The 14,675-nt window shown below is 39.3% G+C and overlaps 1 protein-coding gene across 1 annotated transcript in view; it reads left to right on the forward strand.

The window, feature by feature from the left end:
• The first annotated feature begins 1,631 nt into the window (after positions 1-1,631).
• pebp4 (phosphatidylethanolamine binding protein 4) overlaps positions 1,632-14,675 on the forward strand; it is a 77,552-nt gene continuing 64,508 nt past the window's right edge. The window contains exons 1-3 of the mRNA XM_088335148.1: positions 1,632-1,793; positions 4,446-4,549; positions 8,492-8,627. Of these exons, the coding sequence (XP_088191274.1) occupies positions 1,791-1,793; positions 4,446-4,549; positions 8,492-8,627 (243 nt within the window). The 5' untranslated portion in view covers positions 1,632-1,790. The remainder of the gene's footprint in view (positions 1,794-4,445; positions 4,550-8,491; positions 8,628-14,675) is intronic.

Consider the following 14,675-nt stretch of genomic DNA (forward strand, 5'->3'; position numbering starts at 1 on the left):
ATTAACACAGGGAGGAAAAAAAATAAAAAATATTGTGTTTTAGTCACTTTGACTCTCCGTTGTACGTATTCTGCCCTGTGCTTTTTAGCACTCATTTCAGTTGCGAACACTATACTCCTATAGTGGTCAAATATAACACACTGTTCCTTTAATGCTCCTAACACAAAATAAATGGAATATTCTGGCCAAGAGGAAGCGAAGTAATTATTTAAAAAGGAATAATAAATTGTCATTTTGCAGCATTAGCCATTGAATGAATACAGGGATCTAAAATGAAAAATGGGTAATCAGACTACAAGTTCAATTGTAAATACCCGCAAGCGATATGATCTATTGCGTATAAAGGTTTTCTACTGTGCATATTGAAATTTCTGACTTTGAAACTACAAATTTGCACTGCTTTGTAGCAAAAGGTTATATTCAATGATATACTGTAAGTTGTATAGACAACATCAGGTGAAAAAAAAATTGATAATCAAAATTATTCTTGGCCCTTTTTGTGTTTGGGTGCTAATATTGCCGCTGCAGAGAAGCACAAACCAAAGGGAGCTTAAGCAGCACCAAGAATATAGAAATATGTATATGCTGCACAATCACTATTGCATATAGTTTAAGAGGCCTTGTTTGGAAATTCCGAAAATAAAAAATACAAAAAAGGGAAAAAAAGAACTTGAATGTTTTCTCAACGTTCCAAGCCTATAGGTGACATTTTCCTTAAAGTCACAAAGTGGTTTTGGTTCTCAAAAAGCTCTTTGTATTGTTTATGGATCTGGAATTCTGTAGCATGTGTTCTTGGAACGGTGTAAATAAATTTACTACTTAAAAAAGAGCTTTCTTTAATGTTGTTTGTATGTTGTTGTTTTTTGTGTGAAAGTTGAACCATGCAAGGAACTTTTATATTCTGTATAATATATTTTTTCTTTCTCTCTTTCTTTCTTTTTGTCTTTCTTTCTTCCTTTCTTTATTTTTCCGTTGATTCCTTTTTTTAAATTATTTTATTGTTTTCTTTGTTTCTTTCTTTTTTCTTTCTGTGTTTCCCTATGATGCTTTTTCTTATGATTATTTTCTTTCTCTTTCATTATTTGGTCTTTTTCTCTTTCACTCTTTCACTCTTTCTTTTGCTCTTTTATTCTTTTGCTCTGTCTTTTGCACTTTTGCTCATTTGCTGTCTTTTGTGCTTTTGTTCACTCTTTCTTTCACACTTTTGCTCTCTATTTAGCTGTCTATTTCGCTCTCATTTGCGCTCTCTCTTTCACCCTATCATTTTCTCTCTTTCTCTCTCTCTCTTTCTCTCTCTTTCTCTCTCTCTCTTCCTTTCTCTCTTTCTCTCTCTTTCTCTCTCTCTCTCTTTCTCTCACTCTCTCTTTCTCTCTCTCTCTTTCTCTCTCTCTTTCTCTCTCTTTGTCTCTCTCTCTTTGCCTCTCTCTCTCTCTTTGTCTCTCTCTTTCTGTCTCTCTCTTTGCGTCTTTTTTTATCTTATTCAACTATGTACTTTTAACAACAATATCTTTGTTGAACCTTTTTACAATATGCATTTTGGCAGGGTAAATCCTGTGATTTATTTTGAAAGAAGTTTCTCTCAGTTTGTTTCTTAGTAAATTGTCTCCACTGAAACGCAGCATTAGACGCTGGAGAGACCGGAAGTTGGTGGGCGGGGATTTGGACACCCTGATTGATAGACAAGCGGGGTAGGAACAAGTGCTGTTGACTCAGCTGACATTCGAACCTCACTGACATCCTCAAAAGACTGCGGAAGAAGACGAGCTGAAAAATAAACAGCTTCACCAACCATGGTATGCTTTATAAATACGTTTCCCTAAAGTTTATCGTGTTGTCAGCAAAAACAAAGTCTGAGTTTGGAGCTGTCATTTATCCTGACAAGCTAAGAGTACTCCGCCAAAGCCAATTGATAAGTCAAAAATGGCGTTTTGAGCTGTCGTTTTTAAATCATTCACTGTTAATGATTTTCTGAACAGCCAGCAGTTTGGGGGAATTGTGTGAGTGATTTAACAAGACCCACGGAATATTTAGTTTTATGACTACATGTGTAGACTCTTTTTCCATGTTTCTAGCTGCTTCAGTTTTCAAGTTACAGGCAGTAGAACATGGGGTGATTTTGACAAAAAAAAAAAAACTGTTTCTGACCCCAAAACAACGAACATGCAAAGAGTCATTTGAAGCAAATTGGTGACTTTGCTGGGGGCGGCACGGAGGATGAGTGGTTAGCGCTTCTGCGGCACAGTTCTGAGGTCATGGGTTCAAATCCAGCTACCAGCCTTCCTGTGCGGATTCTGCATGTTCTCCCCGTAGTGTGTAGATTTCTTCCGGGCACTCTGGTTTCACCACTCAATCCAAAAACCATGCATGTCAGGTTAATTGGCCGGTCCAAATTGTCCTTAGGTGTGAATGAGCAAGTCAATTTTCTGTCTCTGTGTGCCCTGGCTGGCTGTCCCCTGCCCACTGCGCGAAGATAGCTCGGATGGGCTCCAACAGTCCCGCGACCCTACTGAGGATAAGCGGTGCAAATGATGGATGGATGGGTGGTGACTGACTTTTTTTGGTTTAACTTTAATGAAATCACAAACATTACTTCTATGAAACAACACTGAAAACATGGTGTTTGATAGAAAAAAACAATAATTTATTCATAAGCATATGAACAAACTGACAAAAACATTACAAACTATTTCCAAGTGTATGCATGGTTGTGCATGTGGGTGTGTGAATGGGGTTGAGTGAGAGGGGGGCCTGCTGTTCTCGCCACCTGTAACACATGGCAACAGGTGTTGCAGTTCATGAGACTGGATGCCCTTCCAGATTTTTTACATCAGAAATTAAACTTTGATGTTACTGTCTGTTCAACTGTGCATACGACTAAAATGCTTCTCTCTGCTCTCATCTCATCTCATTAGCTGCACCGCTTATCCTCAGTAGGATCGCGGGGGTGCTGGAGCCCATCCCAGCAATCATCGGGCAGTGGGAAGGGGACACCCTGAACTGGTTGCCAGCCAATCACAGGGCACACAGGGACAGACAACTCGCTCGCTCATTCACACCTAGGGACATTTGAACCGGCCAATCCACCTGAAATGCATGTCTTTGGAATGTGGGAGGAAACCCACGCAAGCACAGGGAGAACATACAAACTCCGCACAGTAAGTCCGGTAGCTGGATTTGAACCCACACAGGAGGTTCCCAAGACCTTAGAACTGTGCCGCACACTGCGCCGCTGTGCTGCCCTCTGCACTCTTCTATTTTATCTATTTAAAATTCCTTCAATCTAAGGTTCCTGATTGATAAATGGCCACTTGAGGGAGCCATTGTATTTTTTAACCTGTCTGTTCCATTTTTGTTGAGCAACGCGAGTTGTCCTGTGTATGAATTGGGCTATACACATTAACTTTGTCTTATTAGACTGATTTACACTGCACATTGGACAGGCCCGTGTCTGTAATACTATTACCAGCTCATACACTGAACGAGTGTTGGAAAATGGCGTTCATGTAACATAAACTGAATGGGGGTTACTTCTTACTTGAGTCACGTCCATGATTAGACCGATCCGGCTCCGGGGACGAGGCTCTGCTGCTTTCAGATGAACCAGATGGCACCCATTCGTCTGAAGAATCTGGATCTGGTTCACTGATCTCCTCTCAACCAGATTTTGCTGGCGTGAATCCCGGTCCTCCGGGGGCACCTGCCGTGCACTACACACACTCACTCCACCCTTCTCTTTTGCCGGTGTTCTCCGACCCACTCCTTCCCTCTCAACCGGGCTGTATCTCCTGAGATGTACCTTAACACACTTTCCTCAATCGCTAGTTCCCCCCTCCATTAAAAAAAAAAAAAAAACGCTTTTGACGAGTATATTCGTCAATGGCAGTGAGCGTTAGTATATACAGTATAATGTCGAATTTATTCATCGATGGCAGTGAATGAATTAATATAGAGAGATCAGGAAACTCTGCCTTGTTTTAATTTGGATTTAGAAGTAACCCCTAAGCTGTCAATGGAATCAATATACTATAAAAGCTGGTATCGCATGATCAAATATTCCTATACAGTAATTACTCGCTGTAACGTTGTTCACCTTTCACTAATTTTTATCATGAGTTGTGTCCTGCATCCTAAATGGCTAAACATTCCCTAGGAGAGTAGTTTTGCGTAATAAACAAACAAATACATGTTCAAAGGTACAGTAGACTGTACCATTATTTGATAAACAAACACTTGGACTTTTGGTGTTGTCTTTTTTCTTAATGTAGTGTAAAGTATTTCAATGAATGATAATCAGAAAAATAAAATAAAAATTACGACGTAAATAATTTTTTAAAAATCACTGGTTATTTTTGGAACATAACCTCAGTGTTAAACAAGGAATTAAGGTAGACTACTGTTACTGTATGTCGAATAATAACAAACACTATCCCCTATCATCTCAACAGAATCTGCTGCTCATTTTCCTGCTCTTTAGTGGCTGCATGTGGGAGTCTCACAGCAGGGGGGCCTCTGCAGAAACTCCAATTCCCGAGCACGAATCTTTTTGCACGTAAGTAAGGCGAGAGACATATATCTGTATAGAAAGTTTTATGCACAAGTCAGCTTAATGCATTTTCAACCAGTAATTCTCTTTATTTTTGATCAAATGATTAACTACTATTTATTATATATATATATATATATATATATATATATATATATATGGACAGTGGATAAAATAAGTATTTGAACACCCTGCTATTTCTCCCACTTAGAAATCATGGAGGGGTCTAAAATTTTCATTTTTGGTGCATGTCCACTGTGAGAGAGATAAAATGAAAATCCACAAATCGCAACGCATGTATTTTTTAACATTTTGTTTGTGTGATACAGCTGCAAATAAGTATTAGAACACCTGTGTATTATCTAAAATTCTGACCCTGAAAGACCTGTTAGAAGTCCACCTGCACTCCATGTCTCATTCTGAATCAGATGCACCCGTTTGAGGCTGTTGGCTGCATGAAGACCCCTGTCCACCCCATACAGTAGTAAGAGCCTAAAAAATGTAACATGGAGAAGACCAAAGAGCTGTCCAAAGACACCAGAGACAAAATTGTACATCCCCACAGGGCTGGAAAGTGCTACGGAACAATTGCCAAGCAACTTGGTGAAAAAAGGTCCACTGTTGGAGCAATCATTAGAAAATAGAAGAAGCAAAACATGACGGTCAATCTCAATCCAAGTGGAGCCCCATGCAAGCTATCACCTCGTGGAGTCTCAATGATTCTAAAAAAGTGAGGAATCAGCCCGGAACTACACGACATGAGTTGGTCAATGACCGGAAAAGAGGTGGGACCACCGTTTCCAAGGCTAATGTAGGTAATACACTAAGACGTCAGGATTTGAAATCATGCAAGATACAAAAGGTTCTCTTGATTTAACCAGCACATGTCAAGGCCCGTTTTATGTTTGTATATGATTATTTGGATGATGCAGAGGAGTCATGGGAGAAAGTTTTGTGGTCAGATGGGACCAAAAAAGAACTTCTGGGTCATAATTCCACTAAGTGTGTTTGGAGGAAGAAGAATGAAGAATACAATCTAAAGAACACCATCCCTACTGTGAAGCATGGGGGTGGTCGCATCATGCTTTGGGATGTTTTTCTGCACATGGGACAGGACAAGTGCACTGCATTAGAGAGATGAGGACTGGGGCCGTGTATTGTGAGATTTTGGGAAACAACCCCATTCCCTCAGTCAGAGCATTGAAGATGGGTCGTGGCTGGGTCTTCCAACAGAACAACGACCAGAAGAACACAGGCAGGAAAACCAAGGAGTGGCTCTGTAAGAAGCATAATAAGGTTCTAGCATGGCCCAGCCAGTCTCCAGACCTTAACCTAATCAAAAATCTTTGGAGGGAGCTCAAACTCCATGTTTCTCAGCGACAGCCCAGAAACCTGACTGATCTAGAGAAGATCTGTGTGAAGGTGTGGGTCAGGATCCCTCCTGCAGTGCGTGCAAACCTGGTGAAGGACTATAGGAAATGTTTGACCTCTGTAATAGCAAACAAAGGCTACTGTACCAAATGTTAACATCCATTTTCTCAGGTGTTCAAATACTTATTAGCAGCTATATCACACAAATAAATAGTGCATCTAAATATTTCTTTTTGGTTTATCTCTCTCACAATGGACATGCACCTATGATGAAAATTTCAGACCCCTCCATTATTTCTAAGTGGGAGAAATGGAGAAATAGCAGGGTGTTCAAATACTTATTTTCTTCACTGTATATACTGGACTGTCTCAGAAAATTAGAATATTGTGATAAAGTTCTTTATTTTCTGTAATGCAATTAAAAAAACAAAAATGTCATACATTCTGGATTCATTACACATCAACTGAACTATTTCAAGCCTTTTATTATTTGAATATTGCTGATTTTGGCTTACAGCTGAAAAAAACTCAAAAATCCTATCTCAAAATATTAGAATACTTCCTCAGAACAAGTAAAAAAATAATTTTATAACAGCAAAACTTAATCAAACATTTGAAAATGTCCATTGATGCACTCAGTACTTGGTTGGGAATCCTTTTGCACGGATTACTGCATCAATCCGGCATGGCATGGAGGCAATCAGCCTGTGGCATTGCTGAGGTGTTATTGATGCCCAGGATGCTTCGAGAGCGGCCTTCAGCTCATTTGCATTTGTAGGTCTGGTGTCTTTCATCTTCTTCTTAACTATACCCCACAAATTCTCGATGGGGTTCAGGTCAGGGGAATTAGCAGGCCAATCAAGGACAGTGATGCCATGGTCAGTGCACCAGTTACTGGTGGTTTTGGCACTGTGGGCAGGTGCCAGATCATGCTGGAAAATGAAATCCTCATTTCCATAGAGCTTTTCAGCAGATGGAAGCATGTAGTGCTCTAAAATCTCTTGGTACACAGTTGCATTTACTCTGGACTTGATGAAACACAGTGGACCAACACCAGCAGCTGACATGGCTCCCCAAACCATTGCTGACTGTGGGAACTTCACACTGGATTTCAAGCAACTTGGATTTTGCTCCTCTCCAGCCTTTCTCCAGACACTGGCGCCTTGACTTCCAAATGAAATGCAAAACTTGCTTCCGTCTGAAAAGAGGACTTTGGACCACTCTGCAACTGTCCAGTGCTTCTTCTCCATAGCCCAAGTCAGACGCTTCTTCCGTTGTCTTGAGTTCAGAAGTGGCTTGACCATGGGAATACGGCTATTGTAGCCCATTTCCCGGACACGTCTGTGAACTGTGGCTTTTGATAACTGGACTCCAGCTTCAGCCCACTGTCTTTGAAGCTCCCCCAAATTCTGGAAGCGGCTCTTCTTCACAATTTTGTTAAGGCTGCGGTCATCTCTCTTGGTTGTGCAGCGTTTCCGGCCACATTTTTCCCTTCCAACAGACTTTTTGTGGATATGCTTTGAAACTGCACTCTGTGAACAGCCTGCTCTTTGAGAAATGTCTTTTTGTGTCTTACCCTCCTGATGGAGGGTATCAATGATGGTCCTCTGGACAGCAGACAGATCAGCAGTCTGCCCCATACTTGTGATTTAGTTTACTGAACCAAGCTGAGTGTTTTTAAGGCTCAGGAAACTCTCGCAAGGTGTTTCGAGTTAATTAGATGATTCAGGTGATTAGTTGAATAGCCTACTTGTATACTTTTTCATGATATTCTAATATTTTGAGATAGGATTTTTGAGTTTTCTTAAGCTGTAAGCCAAATTCAGCAATATTCAAATAATAAAAGGCTTGAAATAGTTCAGTTGATGTGTAATGAATCCAGAATGTATGACATTTTTGTTTTTTTAATTGCATTACAGAAAGTAAAGAACTTTATCACAATATTCTAATTTTCTGAGACAGTCCAGTACATGAAATTAATCCAGTTACACCAATGTGATTTCTGGTTGGGCATAAACAAAACTGATTAACTACACTTGGGTAAAAAACATTCCAAGTTGGATCAAAAACATCAACCTAAATTGGGGTAAACATGCTCATAATCAGTTTATGGGTTTCTTTTATTTTTACCAAATGCTCCAACTTGTTGTGTTGTTTAAAACCTTTTTAGGTTGAGATCTACAAACAACAAAATTTGGGGGTGTAAAACAAAAAATGAAAATGAATCTGTGGTTTATTTTGTACGCGTTTTTGGGTTGTTTAAATCAAATAACCCATTATTTTGGGTTTGAAAAAAATAACTCACATTTTGGAATATTTAAAAACAAACTGTTTTTGTATAACACAACCCAGTCTTCCTGAAATTCCATCAGTTAGAATGTTCTTTTAGAATAGTTTTATATGGAAGTGTCCTTATTTTAATCGACTTAAGTAAACCACTGCTTAAAAAAACCCAACAAGTTCAACAAAAGCAATGGTTAACAGAAACAAGCAAGAAAAAAAGAACATCTTCTTACATTTAAAATTCATAATAGACTTATTTTGTTAATATAATTGTTCTTATTATGTCCATTTAAGTGGCAGTCTGGAGATAACGTACCCAGAGCTGCACGTTAATGGGTGCATGATTGTGCCAAAGGATGAAAACAATCTTCGAGAGAAACTCACGACCAAATGGGGAGCTCCAACTGTTCGATTTCCTGACGCATCTGAGGTAATAAATCATCAACCTAATCAAATAACAGCAACAATTAACTATAATATTTCAGATACAATTGTATTTGCATTGAATTTGGGGGGGAATCCATTTTCTAGATTGACTGATTTATTGGTTGTTGTATTTGATGCTGTAAAGCACAAAAGTCCAAACACACATAAAGAAATATAAAAACGAACAGTTTTGGGATATGAACACCAGAGTGCGCCGTTGTCATATTTGTTGCATGAAGTTACTTTCAGTTCTATTTAACGCCTGTGGATGGTGCTATAGCTCTTCATTCGTAGCTTTTCAAAAATGTGGTATGTACCTCATTCATTCGATAAAGACAAATGCTTGAATAATTTGACAAGCACTGATTTCTTTAAAATGATATTTGTCTCACCAAACTCGGAGAAAGGTATTTCAGAGTGGTATCACTTTATCATGCTCTATTCCATTTTCTTTCATGATGCATTTCATTATTAAATTGCAGTTCATGGATTTTTGTGTGCATAACTGTTTATCCAATATATTTGATTGGTTGGTTACGAGTATCGGGTGCGTCTAACTTTTACCTTGACTAAAGTCAGTTCTGCTATAATTTAGCTCAATAAATATTTGCAGTGACTGAAAACTAGTTTGGAAGTAAATAAAATGAAGTTGAATATATTACACCAATTTGAGCAAACATTTCATTTTGTTCACAGGTGATTTTTGTTGTATAGCAACCAATTGAATGTTTGTTTCCCCTATTATGTGTGACGTAAAAGGAAGTAATTGAAATCCAGCTGAATGTAGGGTCGTCTCTGAGGAATCAACAGCTAAGCAGTTCAGTTTCAACATGATCTATTGCACAAGCACCATTTGATCTATGGTCCTATAATACGATCTGTACTGCTTCACTGGTATGACCAGACAGCAAAACGCATTACACGTAAAAATAAATCAATATAAACTTGATTTGCTTTGAAATGCAATTCCCTCGTTTCCCTGACACTCGAGCAAATTGGCACAATTGAAGGACTGTGATTTTTGCTTGTATTGTTGTGATGCCAGTCCACCACGCTTTTTGTCAGTGCGCCACTGCTATTCTTTGCCATTCAGCCTCGCAAACCTGTGGCAGCAGTACAGGCTGCCTGGGCTTGAATCCTCCCACTGTTACACCCACTTTGTTGCTGAGAGTGAATGCATGCCTGCTGAGTAACCACAATCAAGCAATGCTTAAAAGCCCATCTTAAAAGTCTTAAGTGCATCACTTTCAAATTTGGAGTTAACTAAACCAATTAGTGTGTATGTATAGTGTTGTATTGGTAATAAAACAAATGAGACCGAGCAACTGCGATGCTTGTGTCTAGGTCAGGGGTCAGCAACCTTTTTGGTGTAGAAAGCCACTTACAAATTTCCTTGTAAATCAGTGTACCACACCTAGATTAATGACTCGCACATTTTTTTTTATATCCAACAGAGCTGTAATTTTACACCAGTCCAAATATACAACATGGACATACATTTTAATCGTATAACTCAGTGTTTTTCAACTCTTTTTGAACCAAGGTACACTTTTATTTATACAAATTTTCCGAGGCACACCGTCCGTCGAAAATGTTTGAAAATGAAGTTATGGCAAATATTTCACTGTTCTACCTTCTTAAGCAGATAATTAGTATATGAAAATAAAATAATACTTAAAATAATAAAGATTGATGTTGCTTTATGTTTTTATTTTTTACATTGCAATCTTAAACCACTTTGTTAAACAAATTAAGTTATTAAATGTACTGTGCTACCTCAAGAGCAGATAATTAGTACATAAAAAGTATATAAAAATCTACTGCTACCTACTGATATGGATGACTATTACAGTTCCTCATCTGAAGATTGCAAAAATACTGAATAATGGGCTGATTTTTTGGAAAGATAAGGTCTCACGGCACACTAGTGTGCCCCGGCACACGGGTTGAAAAACCTGGCATAACTGACCAATTTATCTTCCACTATTCTTTCTTGTTCATCAATCAACTAAAACTGAATGTTAATAACAAGGGGAAGAACCTGTAGCCATTCATGACTTCAACAAGAATTAACAAGAATCAACCATTCTTCATTAACAATGAACTACAATCAAAAAACAAGTGCTATGGACAGCTACCATACCTTTCATCAATGATATCTTGTTGCAGAAAATATCTAAACCTGAAATAACAGCAGCAAAGCAGAAGGCACGCGCGCACACACGCACACACACGCTTCTTTAAAATATTCGCCATCAGTAAATGGTTTTCTGTGCTTTGCTATGCCGTGAGCAATGTGAAAGCTTGCTTCAGTGGTGGTGTTTTTAGCAGTGACAAAGGTCTTCAGGATCTGTGTTTGTTTGCTGTACCTGGACACTGCGCGTTTTAATGTCTTCGCCATGTCAGGCTCATCCTTGAGTTCATGTTCATGTTTCGTCTCGTAATGACGTTTAACACTTGCTGTGCGAGGTACAACGCTCTCGAGGCATAATGCACAAAACGGCTCGGTCATTTTTTGCACAAAGACTCATTCATCTGTCCACGCTGGCTGGAAAGAACAAGATGTTTTTGCTCGAGGAGCCGTCATGATTCGTTCATTTATCACGGCGTGTGTTTCGTTGGCTGGGTTAAAACACGGATCTCTCCTCTGCAAGGCGCCACGCAAACACGCACTGACACATGGAGGGGCGCTGACGTAAAGCCTCTAAATAACACGGCGCTCAACTGAAAATGTCTAAATCTCAGGTAAAAATACGCATTTTTAAAATCTAATCATTCTTATTTTGCCGTCTGCTCGCCTGACACTGGTTAACCCCTCGCGTGTCATGGGTTGCCGACCCCTGGTCGAGTTTATATATTTTACCAACTTTTTTGAGAACCAAGGACCGGGGTATCCGCAGGAACAGTTGCCATGCAATTGAATGTCTTTGTTCAAAACCAAGTAAAACTCTAAACCAGTGGTCCGCAACCCTTGGACTGTGGACCGATACCAGACCGCACAGAAAGGAAAACAAATTGCCTTATTTTTTTGCCTACCATTTTTTTTCTGTATATAACCGTAAATGAGCAATGATTTATCAATCAACAGGTATCGCTAACCTAATTTGCTCAGCATTGGATGCAACAAGAATCGAACCCGGATTGCAACGATGGGAGCGTCTAATCCCAACCAACTAGGATTGTAGATGACAAAGGAAAACCATATCATTTGATCTCATCATTACACCTTTTTTTTTTACTTACGGTGCCACGTTGTATGACATTGTAATAGAGCATTATGGGAAATAGTTCAGCCAAAACAACATTGTATATCGTAGTACCGTGAGTATAAATTGTTTGATGTTGAGATACTATCTAATGCCTTTTCCTATGAGCCTTATAACCCTAGTGGTCTAGTGATTACACAATAGTTTTGTGCTTATTATTATTGTTATTGTTGTTATTAATACTAATGTTATTATAAGGCCGGGCCGCGAGCATATAGTCATCTTATACAGGTTAGTCATACAGAAAAGGTTGCTATTCATTGCTCTGGCCTAGTATGTTACCTCTCTCGTGCTAGCCTGTCACCGAGTGGTTAGCTGCCATACTTGTCATTTGTCAGAAAATGTAGTCTCTCAGTTGGGATGCCCAATTAAGTATTTATTTACATTACCCTTACCCCCTTCTTTTTTGGAAAATATCTAAATATGTCATGGTAGCAAAATCGACTCCAACCCAACTCAGGTCTACAGACTTCAGATCTAAAATGTTCCATTCAGACAATTTATCCTACCTACTACAATTGGAGGTTTAGGTTCATTTTATTACAGGTTGCATTTACACAAAAATATATTTAATTTATGTCCTTGAATCTAGAAACTTTAAAGTAACTCCAACGCAGGAGTCGGAAGCAAAGCCAAAAAGGCTTCCAAAAGTCTTTCTTTTTGGGAGACGTTTGGATGGATGGAATGAGGGTTTTAAAACATGAGTATGATTAGAGCTGCTTCAATATGATGATCTCTTGAGCTTCTAATAGTGCTTTTTCCCTCTGTCTCTTTCTTTGCCGCTTTTCGCTCTCTGTGAATGATTTTTATGCTTTGCAAAATGTGGGGGCGTTGAGAGGATTTAAATGCAACGATCCCCCTCCTATTTGTGTGTGCGTGCACGTTTTGTTTTGGTGAATCTCGGCGTTCTTTTCTGCGAGCCTCTGATGACGACAGGGCAGATTTAAGCCTGGCAGTGCCCACGGCAGCCTGCCGTCTCTGCGCTGCCCACTCTCCCCCGTGTTGGCATGCCGAAGAGCGAGGGTGGGGTTCCTCTCGCGCAGACCTTGTCATTCCCAGGAAAGCCTACACGTACACCCATGCAGGATTCCGGACGAGCCCCCATGTTTGGGAAAGAAGAGCTTATGAATTGCAAGTTTTCTAGGACTTTTCTTCAGCTTGGCTAGTGAATGTGAGGTCACTTGTCAGGCTCAACAAGTCAGTCATATAAAGTGGTACCTCTACTTACAAATGTCTCTATATACAAAAATTTCAGGTTACAAAGTACCCGAAGGGGAAAATATTGCCTCTAGTTATAAAGGTGTTTCAGGATACAAAGTCAAAAGTACAGTTTAGTACACGCTGCCCTTTGACTCCCAGAGGCCTACCTTGCAACATGGTGCATATGCATAAATATCTGCATGCTTTTCGTGTCCCATTCCCGCCCTGTAAACGGTCTACTGTATGGTACCACTAGTCAGAGCTATAATTTCATATGGACCCCACAAAAGACCATGCAGAAAATTGCACACAGGAAAAAAATGAGGAAGAGACTTTTCCTGGCCATCGAAACAGCAAGAGTTCAAAGACGACAAGGAGGAGGATTCAGCCATCATTTCATCAACCCAAATTCAAGACATTATGGCAAAATTTCATGAAGCCTCAGAATTTTTCGAATGGAATCACCCAGAAAAAGTATTGTCAAGTTGGGCCGATTATGATGTCTGCCTCGCGCAAAATTAGTCATCATTGGATCAGTTTTTCAATAAACGCAACGCAACAAACACTGCTGAGGGGCCAGTAAAGAGGCCACATAAGTAGTAAATTTATATTTTATTCCTTTTATTTTGTTTTTTACATTATGTGCCTCTTTATAAAAAAACGACGCCCTAAAACTGCTTCTGTGCTTACGTTTGACCCATTGAGTTTCCATTTGTTGTTCCTATATAAGGCTCGCGACTTACTTATGTGCATCCTACTCTTCGTCACTGGTGACATGCAACCCAATATGTGTCTACAAGCCGATCTCAGTATTTTATTTTATAGTTGTAAATCTGGTTTGCATTAGAGTATATAAGGTAGGGAGAATATCTTCTTTGAGAAATTCAGCATTTTCATACTCTGTGCTTGAGATGGCACTACTAAACTGCATGCAGTTTTACTTTGAAGTGGAATATAAACAGGCCCACCCTTCATTAAGTGTTGCTGGCAGATTGAGGGTTGTATGTGACAATGTGGATGATGCCGGAGATTCATTCCTTTGCAACGTGTTCGTCTCAACACTGGTTATAACATGTTTTAAAATAATAAAAGCACAGAGTATAAACACTATATGGTGCAAACAAATGTTCATGTACATTTACTCTTCAGGCCAAATTCTTACTTTTCCTGTGAAATACACTCCCCCTGTCTGTTGGCAGTGTTACAATTAGCCAATTTTAAGGATTATTCCCTACTAAGCAAATATTTTAACCCAGCAGTAGCCAAAGCCAAATTGATAATGACAGAGTTTTTTTTTTACATGATCAATCAACAATCTTGCACATGTACGAATAGTGTTTACACCTACAGTGCCTATCAAAAGTATTGTCCGCTTTGTCATTTTGCCACATTATAGGCTTTAAATTCAAAGCAAAAAAAAAAACTGTTTCTTCTAAGATTTGAAGTGTAATTAAATTGGTTAAACATTTTATATTATGTTTACAATGAAAATGATGAAAAGTAGGTGTCGCAAAAATTGCCCTGCGACTGGCTGGCAACTAGTTCAGAGTGTCCCCTGCCCACTGCCGAAGATAGCTGGGATGGGC

This window comes from Urocampus carinirostris, chromosome 5, assembly GCF_059441175.1.
Source record: "Urocampus carinirostris isolate Australia breed hairy pipefish chromosome 5, RoL_Ucar_1.0, whole genome shotgun sequence".
Classification (NCBI taxonomy): Eukaryota; Metazoa; Chordata; class Actinopteri; order Syngnathiformes; family Syngnathidae; genus Urocampus; species Urocampus carinirostris.